Source organism: Eurosta solidaginis, chromosome X, assembly GCF_040869045.1.
Source record: "Eurosta solidaginis isolate ZX-2024a chromosome X, ASM4086904v1, whole genome shotgun sequence".
Lineage (NCBI taxonomy): Eukaryota > Metazoa > Arthropoda > Insecta > Diptera > Tephritidae > Eurosta > Eurosta solidaginis.
The window spans coordinates 105,790,948-105,814,278 of NC_090324.1; the positions used below are offsets into that span (position 1 = coordinate 105,790,948).

Here is a 23,331-nt window from a genome sequence, read left to right on the forward strand (position 1 = left end):
ATGGACAAATATCAAAATCGTACTGCGCCGGTAGTTGATGTATCAAATCAAATAAAAAAGGTTATAATCAGCTGTTCGATGCGGCCACCTTTTATCGTTCCGCCATGCAGACAATGACATTTGCTTTGACAAATGGCATTTTTAAGCACTGAACACACCAAAAACTAAGAAGCGGAACGCGGCCAACAGAGTTGCATTGTGCTTTTGACTTCATTAGGCATTCGATTAGCTACTAATGAAATAATTATAGATTTGAATTTTGTAGGGAAGATTGAGCTCAATAAGCGTCTTAATGTAGAAAACTGCCTTTATTATTCAATAAGCCGTCTGTGTGAAAATAGTATATCGCCGTTAGGCTGTTATCGGTAAGTGTTGCATACTTTTCTGCGCACTTGATTTTGTTTTACAGATTTTTGGCGATGGAATTTTAGCTAAGCGAAAGTAGGAATTTTATTTTAAAACAGATTTAACCCACAGATGAGAGATCTGCAATAAGTAGTTGTAAACTGAACGCGGCATAGGCAAAGTTAAGTTATTTAACACTGTTTGACACAATTTTATATGCGCTCTCTGTCAAAAATGCTTCAACTAACTTAGTCACATTTTATTTCGATTATGAATATGCCCCAATATATTCGGATTATGATATAATAAAATTAAAGAAAAAAAACTTTTTTAAAAATAAGCTTTTATTATTGGTTAATAAAATTAACTAAAAAGTAAGTTGATGCATTAAAAGAAATTGATAGAATGAGAAACGTTACAAATAACTAAGTAAATATTACGTAACTAATTTAAACAATATTTTACCCTACTATAAATTTAAAAAAATTCCTATTTAAATTAAATTTAAGAAAAAGGCTTTTCTAAGAATAAGCTTCTATTACTTGTTAATAAAACGAACTAAAAAGTAAAAAATAAAATTATAGAAAAAACTTATTTTAAAAATAAGCTTTTATTATTGGTTAATAAAATTAACTAAAAAGTAAACAATAAATTGACTCTAAAGAAATATAACACTTTATAAGTTCATTGTAAGCTTAAACGATAATTAGGCTTTTTCGTCTGCGACAAAAAAATTCTATATTGTACATAATTATATATTTTTAACATTAAAACTTTACACCTAAATTATTAAATCTTACAGTTTATATCACAGTCCTAATTGTTCTAATAAAAGCGTGTTACATTGCGATAGCAAGAAAAGGAGATCCTAAATGTTCTTAATTATACCATGGTTGGCGTTTTAAGTCAACTTTTTAAGTAAGATAAAGTGACCTTAAAATGTTTCATACAAACACACATACATATCTACACTCATCTAGAAAAGTCATCATCACTTAGATTTTTCCAGTTTTTACTAAGTTTTGCTTCGACCTTCATTATTTTCGATATTTTTAAAAATATATATATTATTATATAACACCAACAATCCAAATATACACTTAAGACTTTTAGAAAATTGGGGAAAATTCCGCGAATTTTCATGCAAATTTTTAGCTTTCAGTAAGAATTTTTAGAATTTATCTCTCAGAATAATAAATAAATAAATATTTAGGCGGCTTTTTGACCGAAGTGTCAGCCGATATCAAAACTATGAAATTTTTATGTGTGTATATCTTTTTTAATTTTTTATGCCGACTCCGAACGGCACCTGGAAGGCAGATGGATTTTCACTGAGAAGGTTTTTAATGGCAGAAACTTTTCGGAGTGTTTGTCAAACCACTGTCGAGGGGCGACCTCGCTTAAAAATGCTTTTTTGTAATTGAATGAACTTTTTTCTTAAATTTTGATGTTGCTTCTTTGCGGGTCTTGAGCCCAGCTCCCTCGGTGTGGTAGGCGGATTACGCTACACTACACCGCGGGGCCGCCAGAGTCTTGAACCAGCAAAAGCAATAAGTTAAGCTTAAATTCCGGTTAAATAATTATAAGATGAAAATAACAAGTGTTCACTTTGTTTTGGGAAAACCCTCATTTTTTATTGATCTTCATGAGAACGTTTATGTTTCATGAAAAATTTACGCTTATTGTGAACCCTAACAACCTGTCGGAAAGGATACCTTATTATTCTGTGTTTCGGGTCGTGTATTGAAAGCTCTTATACAAGTTTTGAAACATTGTAAATGTGTCACTTAGGCTAATTCACGACTATTTTTATACTCAGCTGAGCAGATCTCACATAGTATATTAACTTTGTTCGCATAACGGTAATCCGTAACGGCATAAACTAATCGAGATGGATATAGACTTCTATATATCAAAATGATCTGGGTGAAAAAAGAAATTCATTTAGCACTGTCCGTCCGTCCGCCCGTCCGTCCGTCTGTCCGTCCGTCTGTAAACACGATAACTTGAGTAAATTATGAGGTATGAAGTCGTTTCCTTATTTCCAAGCATTCCAGTAGATGTGGCCATCGAACTCATTGCTTCTAAGTGGAACGACATAAAAGAGCATACGTCACTATCCAAAGAGCTATTTTTAACGATTGTTAAGTTTTGTATAGAGGAAAATCGTTATTTTAAATTCAACGGAAAAATATATGAGCAACGAACTGAAATGCCAATGGGATCTCCAGCCTCCCCGGTCATAGCTGACATTGTTATGTAGGAATTGTTAATGAAATTCATGACGGACGCCACCAGAAAGCCACGATTGTTAACGAAATACGTGGATGACCTTTTCGCTGTTGTCAGAACGGATGAAATCGACAACATGCTCACGAAGCTCAATAGTTACAACAAGTTCATACAATTTACGACAGAGGTAGAAAAAGATGAGTGCTTGCCATATTTGGACACTCTTATAATCAGAAAGGATAATAAGTTATTTATCGACTGGTATAAGAAGCCTACAGCGTCCGGAAGGCTAACTAACTACAACTAGAAGCACGAATAAGAACCATTTTGAACACCGCGAAGAATTTTATATCGAGAGTACTTAAAATAAGCGATAAAATATATCACAAGAAAAACATTGCTATCATCAAGGCAACCCTAGAACAAAATGAATTTCCTAGAGAGCTAGTTAACAATCTGATCCGAAACTTTTATAAGACAATCTCACAAGAAAGTACTAGCAATAGAAATGCAAAAATATACAAATCTGTCACATATATTCCAGGAATAGCAGAGAGGATAAAAAGATCTAATTTATACGACCGGGAAAAGTATCAAATCTCTTTCTCATATAGCAACACACTGAGACAAATTTACAGCAATACGAAAGACCGAATCCCGAAATATGAGAGATCCGACATAATCTACCAAATTCCAAGCAATGGCGACAGGTCTAACGTATGCAAAAAGGTATATGTTGGGACAACTAAACAAAAATTAAAGACAAGGATTTCCGGACACAGGTCTAACATCAAATCAAGGAACAATGTCTCGGACAATAAGACGGCCTTGTCATCCCATTACAATGATACTGGACACTTCCCTGATTTTCAAAATGTGGTCATCCTTGACAAGGGAAAAGTTTTATGAGAAGCGTTTTATTTTAGAAATCCTACATATTATGAACACCCCTAATGAGAAGCGAATGAATTATAAATCTGACACAGAATGCTGTGCGCACGTCTATCGAAATTTAGTGCTGAAACAACCACAACATACAATGTGAGTTGAGCAGTGTTCATCATACGACGGCGAATATCCCGCTACCCACATATTTGGCGACAACAACAAAATAACAGGAAGATGATTTGGAAATTTGTTCTTATTGTTTGTTGTTACATATATTGTTAATTTTGTTTATACTTGACTGTACATGATTTAAGAAAAGTTGTTTATACTTACTGTACTTTAATTTTGTTTACCTTTTCTCCTGTTTTGTCTTTGTTCATTCATCTGTTCGAACATATGATCAGTCGATCAAGTACATTAATTTGTGTAAGTTGTATTTGTTTATGAAATATGCCCATATGTAAAATATCCACCTGCTAGTTTTATGTTTGCCTAATGTTTGTTATTATATTTTGTGTTTTTTTTTTAGTCCTGATGATGGTTTCAGATTGAAACCGAAATATCGACCAATTATATAAATTATAATACCACAAAATACATGGTGTTTTATTTATCCTTGCGGCTTTGAGCTCAATAATTAACCAGAAAGTTAAAATTTTGAGGTATCTTGATTAAATTTGGTATGTAGGTTCCCGGGCGCTCACTTCAGATCGCTATTTAAAATGAACGAAATCAGACTACAACCACGCCCACTTTTTCGATATCGAAAATTTCGAAAAACCGAAAAAGTGCGATAATTCATTACCAAAGACGGATAAAGCGATGAAACTTGGTAGGTTCGTTGACCTTATGACGCAAAATAGAAAATTAGAAAAATGTTGGACAATGGGCGTGGCACCGCCCACTTTTAAAAGAAGGTAATTTAAAAGCTTTGCAAGCTGTAATTTAGCAGTCGTTGAAGATATCGTGATGAAATTTGGTAGGCACGCTACTCCTATAACTGTATGTGTGCTAAATAAAAATTTGCGAAATCGGATGACGTACGCGCCCACTTTAAAAAAAAATTTTTTTTAAGTCAAATTTTAACAAACACTAAAGTGCACTTCGTTCACAAGAAATGGCTTGAAATCGATCCATTCAGTAGTTTCGTCATAAATATTACGCCAAGCATTTCCCTTCGACTAGGAAGATTGATAAGTTTTAATCGATTAGTGTAAGGTGGAAGATTAAATAAAGAGTACCATTGAAAATTCCTTAAAGCTAATAGTAAAAACTGTTTTTGTATTGCTTCGAGCCTGTCAATATAGACTTGAAAACACGGATTCCAGACTATTGAGCCATTCTTTAATATCGGTCTAAGTGTCGCTAAACTCTTTTGGCCACCTTTTCACAAATGCTAAAATACATTTAGCTTTAGTACAGTAGCATTTATATGAAAGGTGCAGTTCATTGCAACTCCTGACATTAATAATACTCGAAAATATATTTTTAAAGACCACAAATATAGGAGGAAATAGACAAGTAAGGAGTGAAGATTTTCTCTGAACCCATTCGAAACGTGAGTTGTGAACTCAAGTAAATTAGTCATGGTTGATTTGCCCTCACAAAACCCATGCTTAGAACATACAATTATTGTTGAAGTCAAAAATGTTAGGTGATTTGTAACGATTTCTTCGAAAAACTAAGGAATAGCGGACAGACTAGCTATACCACGATAGTTTTCAATGGACGAATTAATGCCGCTTTTATGGAGACGGATGAGAAAGGATCTTTCCAAGCCGTCGGGAAAATGCCATAATTTAAAGATAGGTAAATGTATTCTACACATTTTTTATGAAAGCATGTTGGAATTAAATCTATGCAAAAGATTATTTTAGAGTCTTTAAGTACAATAAAAAATCTTCAGGTAAAAAATGTGGAGCAGAGATTGAATTACTTGAATGCAGATCATAGGGATATTTCCCAGGTGGCAAAGCAATCTCAACGGAATAATTTGATTTGAAAAATTGAGTGAAGAAATTCACAATCTCTTGATTGTCGCTAGAAATGCTACCATTAAACTTCATAGTGCAAGCAAAACCCCTTACCACACCTACGTATAGAATTACGAAATCATAAAACGACCGCGTATTGCAAATAAATTTCTTCTTAATTTGACGGACGTGGCACTATTTATTAAGATCAAAATACTTATGACGCAAAACAGCATATCGAAAGTAATCTGAATGTAAACCAATATTTTTATATAATGTTATATAACGTGACTTTTTGTTTTTCAAAGATTGTAGTTCTTTAGTGATCTAGGCTTGCATTGGTTTATCAAATGAACAAATACGTTTGGGCACATAGTTTCCGAATAAGGTATATATTATACTATTAAAATAAAAAACCTTCTGATACACGTCCGAATTATGTTGAGGTCAATGTATTTTAGAAAGTACTTCATTAAATTTTTGAAATTGTCTTTCGAAAAATCAAAATGACTGGTAGAAATACACGGTTTATTTATGCAGCCATAAGCGTTGCCCATGGTTTCGTAAACTATCTCGAGGGTAGGATGGTAAACATCTCCAGGTAAATCTATAGGGTCACATCGGTTCACAGAGAATTTTGATACGTCATCCGCAAGGCTAAAACATGTGGTTTCAATCACGTTTCAGTAAAAGCAATAATATTGTTATTACAGTGAAAAGATTCTAAATACAAATCTGTTAACATAGAGTTTGAACCTCTAGTTCTGGTAATGGATGATGAAGGTAGACTTTAAATAAAGTTTTTTGAATTACGAGGAACTTGGGAGGCATTCTCATTTGTCTTATGAAGGAACTCAGGGCTTGTTGTTTTCGTGGCCTTATTAGTGGAAAACACTAAAGCTTGGGGATTTGGGAAAGCTAGCTTTATCAACTCTAACACTTGGGGGTTGTGGATCATTTTGAAAGGGGCTCAGACTCAAAACGTGGGGTGGGTTTTTATTTTCCTTTGGTTTTTTGTAATGGGTATCCTTGCATTTATTGAAAGAATGTAATAACTCATCCAAATATTTAAAAGAATTGAACAACTTATCACGTCATCTGTTTCAAGACACTGATAATGTTGGATTTGTTTATTGTCAAATACTTTGTTTGACATTTCCCAAGTGCTCGTGGTTTATTAAGAATTGTTTTCGTGTTTCACGAGCAATATCTTTCAAAATGTGAGGAATGCAAGCTGGAAGCTATGACCAACTACATACTGTTTTAGTTTTGTTAAAAAAAAAGGACGTGTGGCACTCGGGGACTGCCGCGGTAAAGCTATTGCATATTATCAACTTATGCAATTATAATATTTATGCAACATTTTGTTTTCTTTGATATTAATTCAAGTTTTGTCTTAAAATTTAACTTTAAATTTAACTGTTACTTTATTTTTATCTTTAACTTTCACTTTAACTTTAAGTTTAACTTTAACTTTAACTTTAAATCAAACTGTGATTTTTGCCGGCTCAAGGTCCAATGTAATAAAACACTTTTTTAAATATTTCCCAATATATTTCAATCTCCTTCGGAGATCGTCTTCAGGGGCTATAACAATAACAAACAAATATTCACATATAAAACTGAATACAATTTTTCCATACATACATACATTAATTATCTTGTCCGATACACGACACTTGTTAATTCGCCATGCAGTTCAGAACTAATTTTTTTTTTTGTTTTTTTTTTTTTTTTTGTTCTTTTGTGAGTCAAGTAAGTGTCTATAAATATGTGAGCAATTTTCTGTGTCCGTTTTGTAATTTAGTCTCTTGCTTGGTGATGTATTTGCTATGTGTAGCATTTCTAACGTAAACCTTTTGCTATAATTTGTCTCCTGCTCTAGTATGCTCACCGCTTTAAAATCTGGTTGGTGTCCGTTCTCTGTACAGTGGGCCGCAAGTGCTGTTTTATGAATGTTGCCCGATGATCTACATTTAATATCCGATCTGTGTCCTGCTATTCTTGTTTTTAATTTGTTCTTTGTTGTACCCACATATTCTTTTTCACAGTTATTATTTTCATTTCCCGCACACGTAATCTTATATATTACATTATGTTTGTCTGAATTTGTTATTTTGCTTTTCATGTTATTAAAAAATATGTTTGTTGTGTACGATGGTTTGTGTGCAATTCTTATATTCTCCTTGTCATAGATGTCTGAGCCCTGCAATCTTTCTGAAAAACCTGGTATATATACTACAGATCTATATTTTGTAGTCGTGTTCTCTCTGTTCTTCCGGCATTTATCTTTCGGGTATTCTTTTATTAACCTCTGTATTGCGTTAGGAGGGAAGTCATTCATCTTTAGTATGTGTGTTATACGTTTTTTGTTCTCGGAGTGAAAAACCGTGTCACTCGTATCTAATACTCGTCTAATAAAGTTTTTTGCCGTGTTTATAATCATACCCCTTGGGTGTTTTGATTTAAAATTTATTATTCTTCCTGATGATGTGGGCTTTTGATACCAGTCAAGTTTTATTTTATTGCCTATTTTACATACTAATGTGTCTAGAAACGGCAGTCTACTAGCCCTGTGGAATGAGTTTAGTACCTCCAAGGTTTGTTCCAGCTCGTCCTCCTTAACAATGGCAAACACATCATCTACGTATTTGCTAAGTAGTCTCGCGTTTGTCACTGTTTCCAAAATCTCTTCCATGATGATGTCGGCAACAATCGGTGATGCTGGGGATCCCATTGGAAGTCCTTTGAGTTGCGTATAAATTATTTCTTCATACTTGAAATATCTATTATCCGATATGCAAAACTTCACAATTTCCATAAAAAGTTGTTTTGGAATATCCGTGTGTTCCTTTATATCTTTCCACTTTGTCAGTATAGTTTGTATAGCCAGATCTATTGGTATACTCGGGAATAGTGACACAACATCAAACGAAACGAGGCGTTCATCATCATAAATGCAGGAGTCGTTGACCTTGTCTTTGAATTCTATTGCACTTTTTACATTAAACTTAGATTTTGTCGTCAGATTTTTTAAAATATTAGTCAGGTATTTACATAAATTATAGGACGGAGCATTTAACATGGAACAGATTGGTCTTAAGGGCATATTCTCTTTATGGACCTTTGGTAATCCATATATACGGGGTGGGAGAGCTGTGTGTGTAGACATTTTGAGTTTTTCGTTGTTCGTTATAAGACCTAATTTGTGCAATTTATCTACCAACTGATTATTTTTCGTTTGTAACTTCAATGTCGGATCCTGGCGTAATCTTCGGTATGACGACAAATCTTCCAGCAAACTTTGCATTTTTGACCTATAGTCGCTTTTTTCCATTGCTACCGTCACATTACCTTTGTCTGCATTCACAATCATAATATTTTTATTTTTGTTCAAAAATTCCCGTGTTTGTTCCACTGTGTCATTAATGGCTACGTCTGTTGTGCTCGCTCTGTTTTTCGTCAAAGTGTCTTTAATTAAAATTGATAATTTGGTTCTCGCAGATTCCTGGTGCTCTTTGTTTTTTATGCTCCTTACCAATTCTTCCCCATCAGCTATGCATTTGAAAAGAGGGAATGTATTTGTTGACATTGGTAGAGCGAACTTTGGACCTTTTTCAAGCAGTGCTTCAACTTCAGGTGGAAAATCTGTGTTTGTTTTATTTACCAACCACTGTTTGTTGTTACTGTTGTTGCCTAGTATTTGTTTATTTCGCGCGCTTCGTAATCTTTCAAACTTTGCTTTTTGTTGCTCATCCCATTGTGTAGCTCTTTTCAGTGTGAGCTGCTGATCACTCTCAAATAAAGCTTTTGCATCCTCGTTCTCCATTATTTGGCTTAGCTTTTCTTTTGTATATGCTACCTGTTTTGTTTTTGTCTTTAAAATATTGTGTTTAAATTTTATTAAGGCGCTGAGTATTTTGATGTGGAAAAATAAAGTGTGTCTGTCTATTGTGTGTTTTATATGTTTAGGTACGTGATTGTCAATGGTAAATATGTAATCTAGTTTCGTTGTATTTTGTATAAACTTAGGTATAATTTTAGCTTTCCTGCATTTTAATAAAAACCTTATGCTACTCTGCAGTCTTGCCATCTGGTTGGATTCAGTCTTATATCTGTTGATCGATTTCTTCGTTTTGTTGTCATATTTGTTTTTCAGCTTCGCATAAACCATCTTCTTGCTGCTGTTTTTTACGGCGTGCCTTCCGTAGTTAAGACTAAAATTTGATTGTAACGACCTTTTTACTTTGACTTTATCAAACTGTGATTTTTGCCGGCTCAAGGTCCAATGTAATAAAACACTTTTTTAAATATTTCCCAATATATTTCAATCTCCTTCGGAGATCGTCTTCAGGGGCTATAACAATAACAAACAAATATTCACATATAAAACTGAATACAATTTTTCCATACATACATACATTAATTATCTTGTCCGATACACGACACTTGTTAATTCGCCATGCAGTTCAGAACTAATTTTTTTTTGTTTTTTTTTTTTTTGTTCTTTTGTGAGTCAAGTAAGTGTCTATAAATATGTGAGCAATTTTCTGTGTCCGTTTTGTAATTTAGTCTCTTGCTTGGTGATGTATTTGCTATGTGTAGCATTTCTAACGTAAACCTTTTGCTATAATTTGTCTCCTGCTCTAGTATGCTCACCGCTTTAAAATCTGGTTGGTGTCCGTTCTCTGTACAGTGGGCCGCAAGTGCTGTTTTATGAATGTTGCCCGATGATCTACATTTAATATCCGATCTGTGTCCTGCTATTCTTGTTTTTAATTTGTTCTTTGTTGTACCCACATATTCTTTTTCACAGTTATTATTTTCATTTCCCGCACACGTAATCTTATATATTACATTATGTTTGTCTGAATTTGTTATTTTGCTTTTCATGTTATTAAAAAATATGTTTGTTGTGTACGATGGTTTGTGTGCAATTCTTATATTCTCCTTGTCATAGATGTCTGAGCCCTGCAATCTTTCTGAAAAACCTGGTATATATACTACAGATCTATATTTTGTAGTCGTGTTCTCTCTGTTCTTCCGGCATTTATCTTTCGGGTATTCTTTTATTCTGTATTGCGTTAGGAGGGAAGTCATTCATCTTTAGTATGTGTGTTATACGTTTTTTGTTCTCGGAGTGAAAAACCGTGTCACTCGTATCTAATACTCGTCTAATAAAGTTTTTTGCCGTGTTTATAATCATACCCCTTGGGTGTTTTGATTTAAAATTTATTATTCTTCCTGATGATGTGGGCTTTTGATACCAGTCAAGTTTTATTTTATTGCCTATTTTACATACTAATGTGTCTAGAAACGGCAGTCTACTAGCCGACTCCAGCTCCATCGTAAACTTTATGTCCCTGTGGAATGAGTTTAGTACCTCCAAGGTTTGTTCCAGCTCGTCCTCCTTAACAATGGCAAACACATCATCTACGTATTTGCTAAGTAGTCTCGCGTTTGTCACTGTTTCCAAAATCTCTTCCATGATGATGTCGGCAACAATCGGTGATGCTGGGGATCCCATTGGAAGTCCTTTGAGTTGCGTATAAATTATTTCTTCATACTTGAAATATCTATTATCCGATATGCAAAACTTCACAATTTCCATAAAAAGTTGTTTTGGAATATCCGTGTGTTCCTTTATATCTTTCCACTTTGTCAGTATAGTTTGTATAGCCAGATCTATTGGTATACTCGGGAATAGTGACACAACATCAAACGAAACGAGGCGTTCATCATCATAAATGCAGGAGTCGTTGACCTTGTCTTTGAATTCTATTGCACTTTTTACATTAAACTTAGATTTTGTCGTCAGATTTTTTAAAATATTAGTCAGGTATTTACATAAATTATAGGACGGAGCATTTAACATGGAACAGATTGGTCTTAAGGGCATATTCTCTTTATGGACCTTTGGTAATCCATATATACGGGGTGGGAGAGCTGTGTGTGTAGACATTTTGAGTTTTTCGTTGTTCGTTATAAGACCTAATTTGTCCCGTGTTTGTTCCACTGTGTCATTAATGGCTACGTCTGTTGTGCTCGCTCTGTTTTTCGTCAAAGTGTCTTTAATTAAAATTGATAATTTGGTTCTCGCAGATTCCTGGTGCTCTTTGTTTTTTATGCTCCTTACCAATTCTTCCCCATCAGCTATGCATTTGAAAAGAGGGAATGTATTTGTTGACATTGGTAGAGCGAACTTTGGACCTTTTTCAAGCAGTGCTTCAACTTCAGGTGGAAAATCTGTGTTTGTTTTATTTACCAACCACTGTTTGTTGTTACTGTTGTTGCCTAGTATTTGTTTATTTCGCGCGCTTCGTAATCTTTCAAACTTTGCTTTTTGTTGCTCATCCCATTGTGTAGCTCTTTTCAGTGTGAGCTGCTGATCACTCTCAAATAAAGCTTTTGCATCCTCGTTCTCCATTATTTGGCTTAGCTTTTCTTTTGTATATGCTACCTGTTTTGTTTTTGTCTTTAAAATATTGTGTTTAAAGTTTTATTAAGGCGCTGAGTATTTTGATGTGGAAAAATAAAGTGTGTCTGTCTATTGTGTGTTTTATATGTTTAGGTACGTGATTGTCAATGGTAAATATGTAATCTAGTTTCGTTGTATTTTGTATAAACTTAGGTATAATTTTAGCTTTCCTGCATTTTAATAAAAACCTTATGCTACTCTGGTATCAAAAGCCCACATCATCAGGAAGAATAATAAATTTTAAATCAAAACACCCAAGGGGTATGATTATAAACACGGCAAAAAACTTTATTAGACGAGTATTAGATACGAGTGACACGGTTTTTCACTCCGAGAACAAAAAACGTATAACACACATACTAAAGATGAATGACTTCCCTCCTAACGCAATACAGAGGTTAATAAAAGAATACCCGAAAGATAAATGCCGGAAGAACAGAGAGAACACGACTACAAAATATAGATCTTTAGTATATATACCAGGTTTTTCAGAAAGATTGCAGGGCTCAGACATCTATGACAAGGAGAATATAAGAATTGCACACAAACCATCGTACACAACAAACATATTTTTTAATAACATGAAAAGCAAAATAACAAATTCAGACAAACATAATGTAATATATAAGATTATGTGTGCGGGAAATGAAAATAATAACTGTGAAAAAGAATATGTGGGTACAACAAAGAACAAATTAAAAACAAGAATAGCAGGACACAGATCGGATATTAAATGTAGATCATCGGGCAACATTCATAAAACAGCACTTGCGGCCCACTGTACAGAGAACGGACACCAACCAGATTTTAAAGCGGTGAGCATACTAGAGCAGGAGACAAATTATAGCAAAAGGTTTACGTTAGAAATGCTACACATAGCAAATACATCACCAAGCAAGAGACTAAATTACAAAACGGACACAGAAAATTGCTCACATATTTATAGACACTTACTTGACTCACAAAAGAACAAAAAAAAAAAAAAACAAAAAAAAAAATTAGTTCTGAACTGCATGGCGAATTAACAAGTGTCGTGTATCGGACAAGATAATTAATGTATGTATGTATGGAAAAATTGTATTCAGTTTTATATGTGAATATTTGTTTGTTATTGTTATAGCCCCTGAAGACGATCTCCGAAGGAGATTGAAATATATTGGGAAATATTTAAAAAAGTGTTTTATTACATTGGACCTTGAGCCGGCAAAAATCACAGTTTGATAAAGTCAAAGTAAAAAGGTCGTTACAATCAAATTTTAGTCTTAACTACGGAAGGCACGCCGTAAAAAACAGCAGCAAGAAGATGGTTTATGCGAAGCTGAAAAACAAATATGACAACAAAACGAAGAAATCGATCAACAGATATAAGACTGAATCCAACCAGATGGCAAGACTGCAGAGTAGCATAAGGTTTTTATTAAAATGCAGGAAAGCTAAAATTATACCTAAGTTTATACAAAATACAACGAAACTAGATTACATATTTACCATTGACAATCACGTACCTAAACATATAAAACACACAATAGACAGACACACTTTATTTTTCCACATCAAAATACTCAGCGCCTTAATAAAATTTAAACACAATATTTTAAAGACAAAAACAAAACAGGTAGCATATACAAAAGAAAAGCTAAGCCAAATAATGGAGAACGAGGATGCAAAAGCTTTATTTGAGAGTGATCAGCAGCTCACACTGAAAAGAGCTACACAATGGGATGAGCAACAAAAAGCAAAGTTTGAAAGATTACGAAGCGCGCGAAATAAACAAATACTAGGCAACAACAGTAACAACAAACAGTGGTTGGTAAATAAAACAAACACAGATTTTCCACCTGAAGTTGAAGCACTGCTTGAAAAAGGTCCAAAGTTCGCTCTACCAATGTCAACAAATACATTCCCTCTTTTCAAATGCATAGCTGATGGGGAAGAATTGGTAAGGAGCATAAAAAACAAAGAGCACCAGGAATCTGCGAGAACCAAATTATCAATTTTAATTAAAGACACTTTGACGAAAAACAGAGCGAGCACAACAGACGTAGCCATTAATGACACAGTGGAACAAACACGGGAATTTTTGAACAAAAATAAAAATATTATGATTGTGAATGCAGACAAAGGTAATGTGACGGTAGCAATGGAAAAAAGCGACTATAGGTCAAAAATGCAAAGTTTGCTGGAAGATTTGTCGTCATACCGAAGATTACGCCAGGATCCGACATTGAAGTTACAAACGAAAAATAATCAGTTGGTAGATAAATTGCACAAATTAGGTCTTATAACGAACAACGAAAAACTCAAAATGTCTACACACACAGCTCTCCCACCCCGTATATATGGATTACCAAAGGTCCATAAAGAGAATATGCCCTTAAGACCAATCTGTTCCATGTTAAATGCTCCGTCCTATAATTTATGTAAATACCTGACTAATATTTTAAAAAATCTGACGACAAAATCTAAGTTTAATGTAAAAAGTGCAATAGAATTCAAAGACAAGGTCAACGACTCCTGCATTTATGATGATGAACGCCTCGTTTCGTTTGATGTTGTGTCACTATTCCCGAGTATACCAATAGATCTGGCTATACAAACTATACTGACAAAGTGGAAAGATATAAAGGAACACACGGATATTCCAAAACAACTTTTTATGGAAATTGTGAAGTTTTGCATATCGGATAATAGATATTTCAAGTATGAAGAAATAATTTATACGCAACTCAAAGGACTTCCAATGGGATCCCCAGCATCACCGATTGTTGCCGACATCATCATGGAAGAGATTTTGGAAACAGTGACAAACGCGAGACTACTTAGCAAATACGTAGATGATGTGTTTGCCATTGTTAAGGAGGACGAGCTGGAACAAACCTTGGAGGTACTAAACTCATTCCACAGGGACATAAAGTTTACGATGGAGCTGGAGTCGGCTAGTAGACTGCCGTTTCTAGACACATTAGTATGTAAAATAGGCAATAAAATAAAACTTGACTGGTATCAAAAGCCCACATCATCAGGAAGAATAATAAATTTTAAATCAAAACACCCAAGGGGTATGATTATAAACACGGCAAAAAACTTTATTAGACGAGTATTAGATACGAGTGACACGGTTTTTCACTCCGAGAACAAAAAACGTATAACACACATACTAAAGATGAATGACTTCCCTCCTAACGCAATACAGAGGTTAATAAAAGAATACCCGAAAGATAAATGCCGGAAGAACAGAGAGAACACGACTACAAAATATAGATCTGTAGTATATATACCAGGTTTTTCAGAAAGATTGCAGGGCTCAGACATCTATGACAAGGAGAATATAAGAATTGCACACAAACCATCGTACACAACAAACATATTTTTTAATAACATGAAAAGCAAAATAACAAATTCAGACAAACATAATGTAATATATAAGATTACGTGTGCGGGAAATGAAAATAATAACTGTGAAAAAGAATATGTGGGTACAACAAAGAACAAATTAAAAACAAGAATAGCAGGACACAGATCGGATATTAAATGTAGATCATCGGGCAACATTCATAAAACAGCACTTGCGGCCCACTGTACAGAGAACGGACACCAACCAGATTTTAAAGCGGTGAGCATACTAGAGCAGGAGACAAATTATAGCAAAAGGTTTACGTTAGAAATGCTACACATAGCAAATACATCACCAAGCAAGAGACTAAATTACAAAACGGACACAGAAAATTGCTCACATATTTATAGACACTTACTTAACTCACAAAAGAACAAAAAAAAAAAAAAAAACAAAAAAAAATTAGTTCTGAACTGCATGGCGAATTAACAAGTGTCGTGTATCGGACAAGATAATTAATGTATGTATGTATGGAAAAATTGTATTCAGTTTTATATGTGAATATTTGTTTGTTATTGTTATAGCCCCTGAAGACGATCTCCGAAGGAGATTGAAATATATTGGGAAATATTTAAAAAAGTGTTTTATTACATTGGACCTTGAGCCGGCAAAAATCACAGTTTGATAAAGTCAAAGTAAAAAGGTCGTTACAATCAAATTTTAGTTTTAACTTTAAATTTAACTTTAACTTTATTTTTAACTTTAACCTTAAACAATTATTTATTTTACCGGCTTTAGGTCAATGTTAAATAAAACACATATGGTTTTGTTTATCACCAATATATTTCGGCTACACACCGGTAACCGTCTTCAGGGCAGACTGTTGGCAAACATAAGACATTTAAACTATAATTAAAATCATATTTTTAACAAATATATTTAAATTTTAACAAATAATAAAAATCAACATTAAAACAAAAATACTGTTTACATACATTTTATTTACACGTCTGCACTGCGTGACGTGGAGTTGTGTACTGTCTGTTTGTCAGTAAATGTTTGTATAAGTGAGCGGAATGATGATCGGAGTCCGTTTTATAGTTTAATCGTCTATTAGTTGGAGTATTTATAATATGCAACATCTCGAGAGTGAAGCGCTTGCTGTATTGTTGCTCTTGTTGTAGGATCTTTGTGTTGTTGAAATCTGGCTCGTGCCGGCTGTTTGTACAGTGGGCCATAAGTGCTGTTTTGTGGTTGTTAGTTTGGTGACAATATTTATAATCGGATTTATGTTGTGATATCCTAGTTTTTAGTTTGGACTTTGTTGTTCCTACGTATATACTTTGACAAGATTCGTCGTTATTACCGTTGCATGGAATTTCATACACCACATTACATTTTTCTATTAACGGTGCCGCTGATTTTGTTTGATTGAAAATTTTTTTTAAAGTATTCGTTGGTTTGTGTGCTATTTTTATTTTTTCTTTGTCATAACATTCCGATGCATTTAGCCGCTCTGATAATTTGGGTATATATGATACCGACTTATAGATCATGGGGTTTCTTGGTATATTTTGACTGTTATTATTTTTATATTTCCTTAACAATGTTTTGATTATTTTAACTGGAAAGTCGTTGTTCCTTAATAAATCCATTATTTCCTTCTCTATTTCTTTATGGTAAATTTCATCTGAAGTCTGCATCATCCTTCGTATACAGCCCGTTGCCGTATTCATTATCATCGACTTCGCGTGCTTGGAATTGAAGTTGATGATTCGTCCTGATGACGTCGGCTTCTTATGCCATTTTAGTTTTAGTTGATTGCCATATCTATTTATTACAGAGTCCAAATATACCAATTTTCCATCCAGTTCTTCTTCGATTGTGAATTTAATATGTCTATTAAAGGAGTTAAGCGCTTCGAGCGTGTTTTGAATATTATTTACGTTCACTGTTGCGAATAAGTCATCGACATACTTTGTGACTAGTCGTGGTTTCTGGCCTAGTTTTCTTAATGTAGTTTCTAAAAGTTTTTCCATTATTATGTCGGCTATCACTGGGGAAGAGGGTGACCCCATCGGTAACCCTTTTAATTGTGTGTAAATTGTATCCTTATATTTAAAATATCGATTATCCTTAATGCAAAAAGTAACTATTTCCATAAATAATTTCTTCGGTATCTTCGTATATTGTTGTATGATTGGCCATTTTTCTGATATAACATCTAGTACTAACTGTACCGGTGTGCTTGGAAAGAGTGAAACCACGTCAAAAGATATAAGTTTCTCCTCATCCTTAATATAAGTGTTATTTATTCTTTCTTTTAAATTTAATGTGTTTTTGATGTTATATGTGGACTACGCCGTTATATTTTTCAGTATATCTACAATATATTTACATAGCCTGTACGATGGTGATCCAATTACTGAACATATTGGTCTAAGTGGCGTTCCCTCCTTGTGTGTTTTGGGTAGACCATAAATTCTTGGGGGTAGTACCGTTGTTGTGGTAAGCTTATTTCTTTCCGCCTTTGAAATAAGGTCCATTTTAAATAAATTATCTACTAGGTTATTATTCTTAATTTGGAAACGTGATGTAGGATCTTGTCGTTGTATTCTCTATGTAGTCAAGTCAGATAAAATGTCCGTCATTTTATTATTATATTCGTCAATCTCCATAGCAACCGTTTTATTTCCTTTGTCAGATGTAAGTATTTTTATGTTTTTATTTTTGCTCAGGGAATTCCGCGTCTGTACCACTGTATCTGTGATTGCATTATCTATTGCACTGGGTTTATGTGTTGTTGTGTGGTTCTTCACTAACAAAGAGAATTTCATACGCGCTTCTTCTTGTTGCTCTTTGTTTTGTATAGTTTGTATTAAATCTTCTCCGTCCGCTATGTATTTAAAAAGAGGAAAATTCTTATTATTGGTAGGTAGGGCGAATTTTGGTCCCTTCGCTAACAAAGCTTTTACTTCTTGTGGTACATCTACATTTGTTTTATTTATAAACCAATCTTCATGATTGGTGTTGTTGGTAAAAAGGTTGTTGCGGTTGGTTCGCAATTTTTCGAATTTTGTTTCTTGGCGTTTCTTTACTTTTGTTGTAAGTTTTTTCCAAACATTATTCTCCCTATCCATAAATTCTTGAAAATGATTTTCTCCTAGTTGCTTTTTAAGGGTTATTGTTGTTGTTTCCGTCAGTTGTTTTAGTCGTCTCAATACTTCATGTTTATCTTTTATTAGCAAGCTTAATATTTTCTTGTGGTAATATTGTGTATGTCTGGTTAAAACTCTATTTATGTCAGTATGGGCAGTGCAGTCAGATACAAAAAGTTTATGACATTTAGTTGTATTTTTTATAAAATTAGGAATAACCTTATACTTTCTACATTTTAACAGAAATTTTATATTGCACTTTAATTTTACCAATTTTTTCGAGATCAATTGAAAATTTTTGATTGCTGCTTACAGTTGTCATAGTTGTTTTTTATTGTTGCATATCCCATTGTTGTTGTTATATGCCTACGGCGTGCCTTCCGTGTTTATAAATTAATGTATTTAGCGCCCTTTTTGATTTAAACAATTATTTATTTTGCCGGCTTTAGGTCAATGTTAAATAAAACACATATGGGTTTGTTTATCACCAATATATTTCGGCTACACGCCGGTAACCGTCTTCAGGGCAGACTGGTGACAAACATAAAACATTTAAATTATAATTAAAATCACATGTTTAATACAAACTATACAAAACAAAGAGCAACAAGAAGAAGCGCGTATGAAATTCTCTTTGTTAGTATTGGGTATTATATATTATGTGTTAATGGCAACTCAGTTTACGAACATTACATATGCTACATACACATGTATATACAAACGCACTATACTCTCTCTTGTTTCATTACCACTTCTTGTAATCATACCTATTGTCTAAGCTTTGGGCAATTGAGGGCGAGCAGTTTAATAAGAGTTATAAATGAGTAATTTTATGTGCTTGTAAGCGTATGAGTCGTGGCACAGTGGCTGACGTACCCGACCAAACGCCCGGGGTTGCGGGTTCAACTCCCACCAAGCATTCCTTTTTTTTTAATTTATAAATTATTATTATTAATGGACTGTATTGAGTTTATGGGGTTTTTGATTTAATGTATTCCATTTATTGAGTTGGGTAGTTTTAGTGTTATTGGTGTGTTTAAGTCATGGGAGGATGCATAGCATCAGTACACCTTTTATTTATTTAATTTGGGGGCGAGCACTGGGGGCTCTGAGGCTTCGCTCTACTGAGCCACCTCATCCTCTATTTGAAGAACCCTTTAAAATGTGATATGGAGGCGAGCACGGGACGGCTCTGAGGTATTGGCACCCCATTTTCTACAAGAAAAACCTCTATTTATTTAATTTGGGGCGAGCGTTGGGCACTCTGAGGTTTCGCTCTAATGAGCCACCTCATCTTCTATTTGAAGAACCCCTTCAAAGTGTGATATGGAGGCGAGCACTGGGCTCTGATGTATTAGCACACCATCCGAAGAACCTCGATTTTAATTAAAAAACTCAAACTATGTCTTTAGAATATTTCACTAACCAGTTGAGAATTACAAGCACACACAATGGCTACTGAAACAAACGAACGAAAAATGTTCATAGTTTAAGTCGCTTAAACACCTATGAACTATAATACTCTTACTAAATAAATCATTCGATGTTTAGCTGTCAAGTTGGTCCGTTATAATTATTAATACACAACATAATTGGCGACGAGCGGGTAAAAAAAAATTAAACAAAGAACTTTTTGATTGGTGTTAAAGAACCTTTAAGCGTTGCAAAATAACAATAAATAAAGTAAGACGAATTTCGTCAGTGAAAATTTAATTCACAAACAACGCAATATTTTTTTTTACTTCGAATGGAAGTCAGTGGGTCTCTTAAAATGCAACAAAATACAACAACAACAAATACACCGACCACATTATTTCAGACAACAAATGTGCCGGAATTCCAGCCAAATGATGAAACATGGATGATGTGGAAGGACAAATTAGAAAATCATCTTGCTGAGATAAATTGTGTAGAAGAAAACGCAAAAAAACGAATTTTATTAAAATCAATTGGTGCTGCACAGTACAGTTTTTTATACGATTTATGCACACCGTTATCTCCAGCAACAAAAACATACAAAGAGCTGTGTGAAATATTGGAAGCGCATTATACACCACCAACAATTATTTTTCGAGAACGGAAGATTTTCCATCAAGCACGAAAAACGGATGATGAAACCGTTTCTCAGTGGTTTGCAAGAGTGAAGAGATTAGCAGCAAAATGTCAATTCGGTACACATTTTGAAACTTTTGTACTAGATCAATTCGTGATCAGCTTACCAGATAAAATTTTTGACCGCATCAGTGAAGAAAACTCATCCTTAACATTGGCTAACGCTCTAACCAAAGCAATGATTTTAGAATCAAAATTCTTGCTCAATACTGCTGATTCTACTACTGGATCGAGTGTGAATTTGGTAAAAAAATACCCGTCAAAAAACAACAATACACGTACAGCAGTCAGCAAGAATAAAAATGGTAGCAGCAGTAAAAGTAAGGACGAAAAGAAACCAATGTGTTTTCGTTGCGGGTGGAAGAATCACGAGGCAAAGGACTGCAAATTTAAAAACAGCACATGTTACAAATGTTCCAAAGTAGGACACTTAGCTTCGGTATGCAGATCTAAATCGAAAAGGGCTGTAAATTATGTGTCTGATTCAGATAAAATTGATCAAAGCCACACTGACGAGTCATTTAATTTTTCTATTTTCAGCGTTAACACGAGCGACCCGAATGGTGTGTATTCCCTATCAGTGGATGTCAGAGGGAGGAAAATGGATGTTGTGTGTGACACTGGAGCGCCATGTACACTTTTTCCAAAATCTCTGTATAAGGAGTTATGCAAAAACGAAAAACTTTTTCCATGTTCGATTCCATACGTGGACTATAATGGTAAGCAAATAAAATTATGTGGAAAATTTACTACACCTATTACATATCGCGGTATTACAAAAAAGATTTCTGTGGTCGTATCAGACACTAAAAGCCCTCCACTGCTAGGTGGATCATTTCTGCGAGCTTTCAATTTTGAATTAACTCAAATAAACCTTGTGTCAACTGAAGAAAAACATACAATCATATTAGAGCAGCTTAAAAGTGAGTTTTGCGGGGTTTTTAAAGAAGAATTGGGGAAATTCAGCGGTCAGAAAGTAAGACTAGAACTAATGAAAGATGCAAAACCGATTTTTTGCAAGCCTCGACCTTTGCCAATAGCTTGGAAAGAACAGGTAGAGAAACAATTACGGGAGTTAATCAAGGGCGACGTTTTATAACTCGTGGATAACTCTGATTGGGGAACGCCACTTGTTCCCGTCCCAAAGACAGACGGCACACTTAGAATATGCGGAGACTACAAGGCTACCATAAATAAATATTTATGTGACTATAAATATCCACTTCCGCGCATAGATGAAGGGTGCATCACTAAAGGGTGGTGAACTTTTCACCAAATTAGATTTATCAAATGCGTACAACCAACTAGTTTTGGATGACGATTCAAAACTTTTATGTGCGTTGAGCACACATATAGGTACGTTGAGAGTCAAGCGCATGCCATTTGGTATAAAGCCAGCAGCAGCCATTTTTCAAAAGACTATTGAAAATTTATTGCGAGGAATCCCAAATGTTGTCATATACCAAGACGATATTACTCTCACGGGGAAAACTTTTCATGAGCACATACAAAATTTAAGGGCAGTTTTAGAAAAATTCAAAGCTTCAAATTTAAAACTTAATTTAAAAAAATTCGCCTTTTTTCAATCTAAAATATCCTATCTAGGTTTCAATATAGATAAGCATGGCCTAAGCAAAACAAGTGAAAGGATATCGAGCGTCCTAAATGCTCCTGTTCCAGGGAACGTTTCAGAGGTCAAGGCATTTTTAGGAATGGTCAATCATTATTCAAAGTTTGTCGAAAATTTCGCAAAAAAAGTAAGCCCTTTATATAATTTATTGCCAAAAAATGTGCAATTTAAATGGACAAATGAATGTCAAGCAGCATACGAATTAATAAAAAAAGAAATTACTTCGGACTAGGTGCTGGTTCACTTTAATGTCAACTTGCCTTTAATTCTGTCAACTGAGGCTAGTAATAGTGCAGTCGCTGGCGTACTTTCCCACAAATTTTCAGATGGTTCTGTAAAACCTATTGCATTTGTTTCGAGATCTCTTTCTAAAAGTGAACGAAATTATAGCACGCTTGAAAAAGAGGCTCTTGCCATCGTATATTGCGTGACAAAATTGCGACAATATTTACTAGGAAACCATTTCATTTTAAAAACCGACCATAAGCCGTTAGTGACAATCTTTGGCGAACATAAAGGTTTGCCAGCAATGGCAGCTGCCAGAATGCAGCGGTGGGCGTTCATACTTTCAGGGTTCAATTACACGAAGGGCATTTCCAACGACGCTGATAGCTTGTCTCGAATACCGCAAGCGACAAATCAACAAGACTGTTTCGAAAATTCCTATGTCAATTTTATTGAAAATTCGAACTATTTGAACATCAATTTTAAAAGCGTTGGTAGGGAAACTAGAAAAGATCCAATACTTTCCAAGGTATCCCATGCTATTCTTCATGGCGAAGTCAACAATTTGACTGGAGCAAAATTTATTCCTTTCAAGGATAAAATTAACGAACTAACTGTTGAATATGACTGTATTTTATGGGGATATAGAGTCGTTATACCTGAAAAATTTCGAGTTCATATATTAAACGAGCTTCATGCCTCACATATGGGCATCGTGAAAACGAAGGCTCTCGCCAGATCGTATGTCTGGTGGCCAAACATAAACTCTGATATCGAACATGTAATAAAGAATTGTCTCCCATGCCAAAAGTTGCAAGCGAGTCCAGAAAAAAGCTCCTTAATTTCGTGGAAGCCAACTAACTCTCCGTGGAGTCGAATACATGCTGATTTTGCTGGACCAATAAAAGACTTTCACTTTTAGATCATTATTGACTCCTTCACCAAATGGGCTGAAG

At 34.4% G+C, this 23,331-nt stretch overlaps 2 protein-coding genes across 13 annotated transcripts in view; both read right to left on the bottom strand.

Moving 5' to 3' along the window:
- CaMKII (Calcium/calmodulin-dependent protein kinase II) overlaps positions 1 to 23,331 on the bottom strand; it is a 3,892,153-nt gene that overhangs the window by 2,693,215 nt on the left and 1,175,607 nt on the right. The gene's annotated exons all lie outside the window — the stretch shown is intronic.
- LOC137234620 (uncharacterized) lies at positions 1,522 to 10,502 on the bottom strand. 3 transcript variants are annotated; one of them, XR_010947842.1, is made up of 2 exons: positions 7,090 to 10,502; positions 1,522 to 7,025 (listed from the first exon to the last, which is right to left on the bottom strand). XR_010947842.1 is itself a non-coding variant. In XM_067758065.1 (2 exons), exon 2 carries the CDS (start codon positions 9,610 to 9,612, stop codon positions 7,144 to 7,146), a length of 2,469 nt encoding a protein of 822 aa, XP_067614166.1. In that variant the 5' UTR covers positions 9,613 to 9,795; positions 9,860 to 10,502; the 3' UTR covers positions 1,522 to 7,143. The 3 variants fall into 3 exon arrangements, 2 of the variants coding, with proteins under 2 accessions (XP_067614166.1, XP_067614167.1); XM_067758065.1 differs by having other exon boundaries at positions 1,522 to 9,795; positions 9,860 to 10,502; XM_067758066.1 differs by having other exon boundaries at positions 1,522 to 9,795; positions 9,856 to 10,502.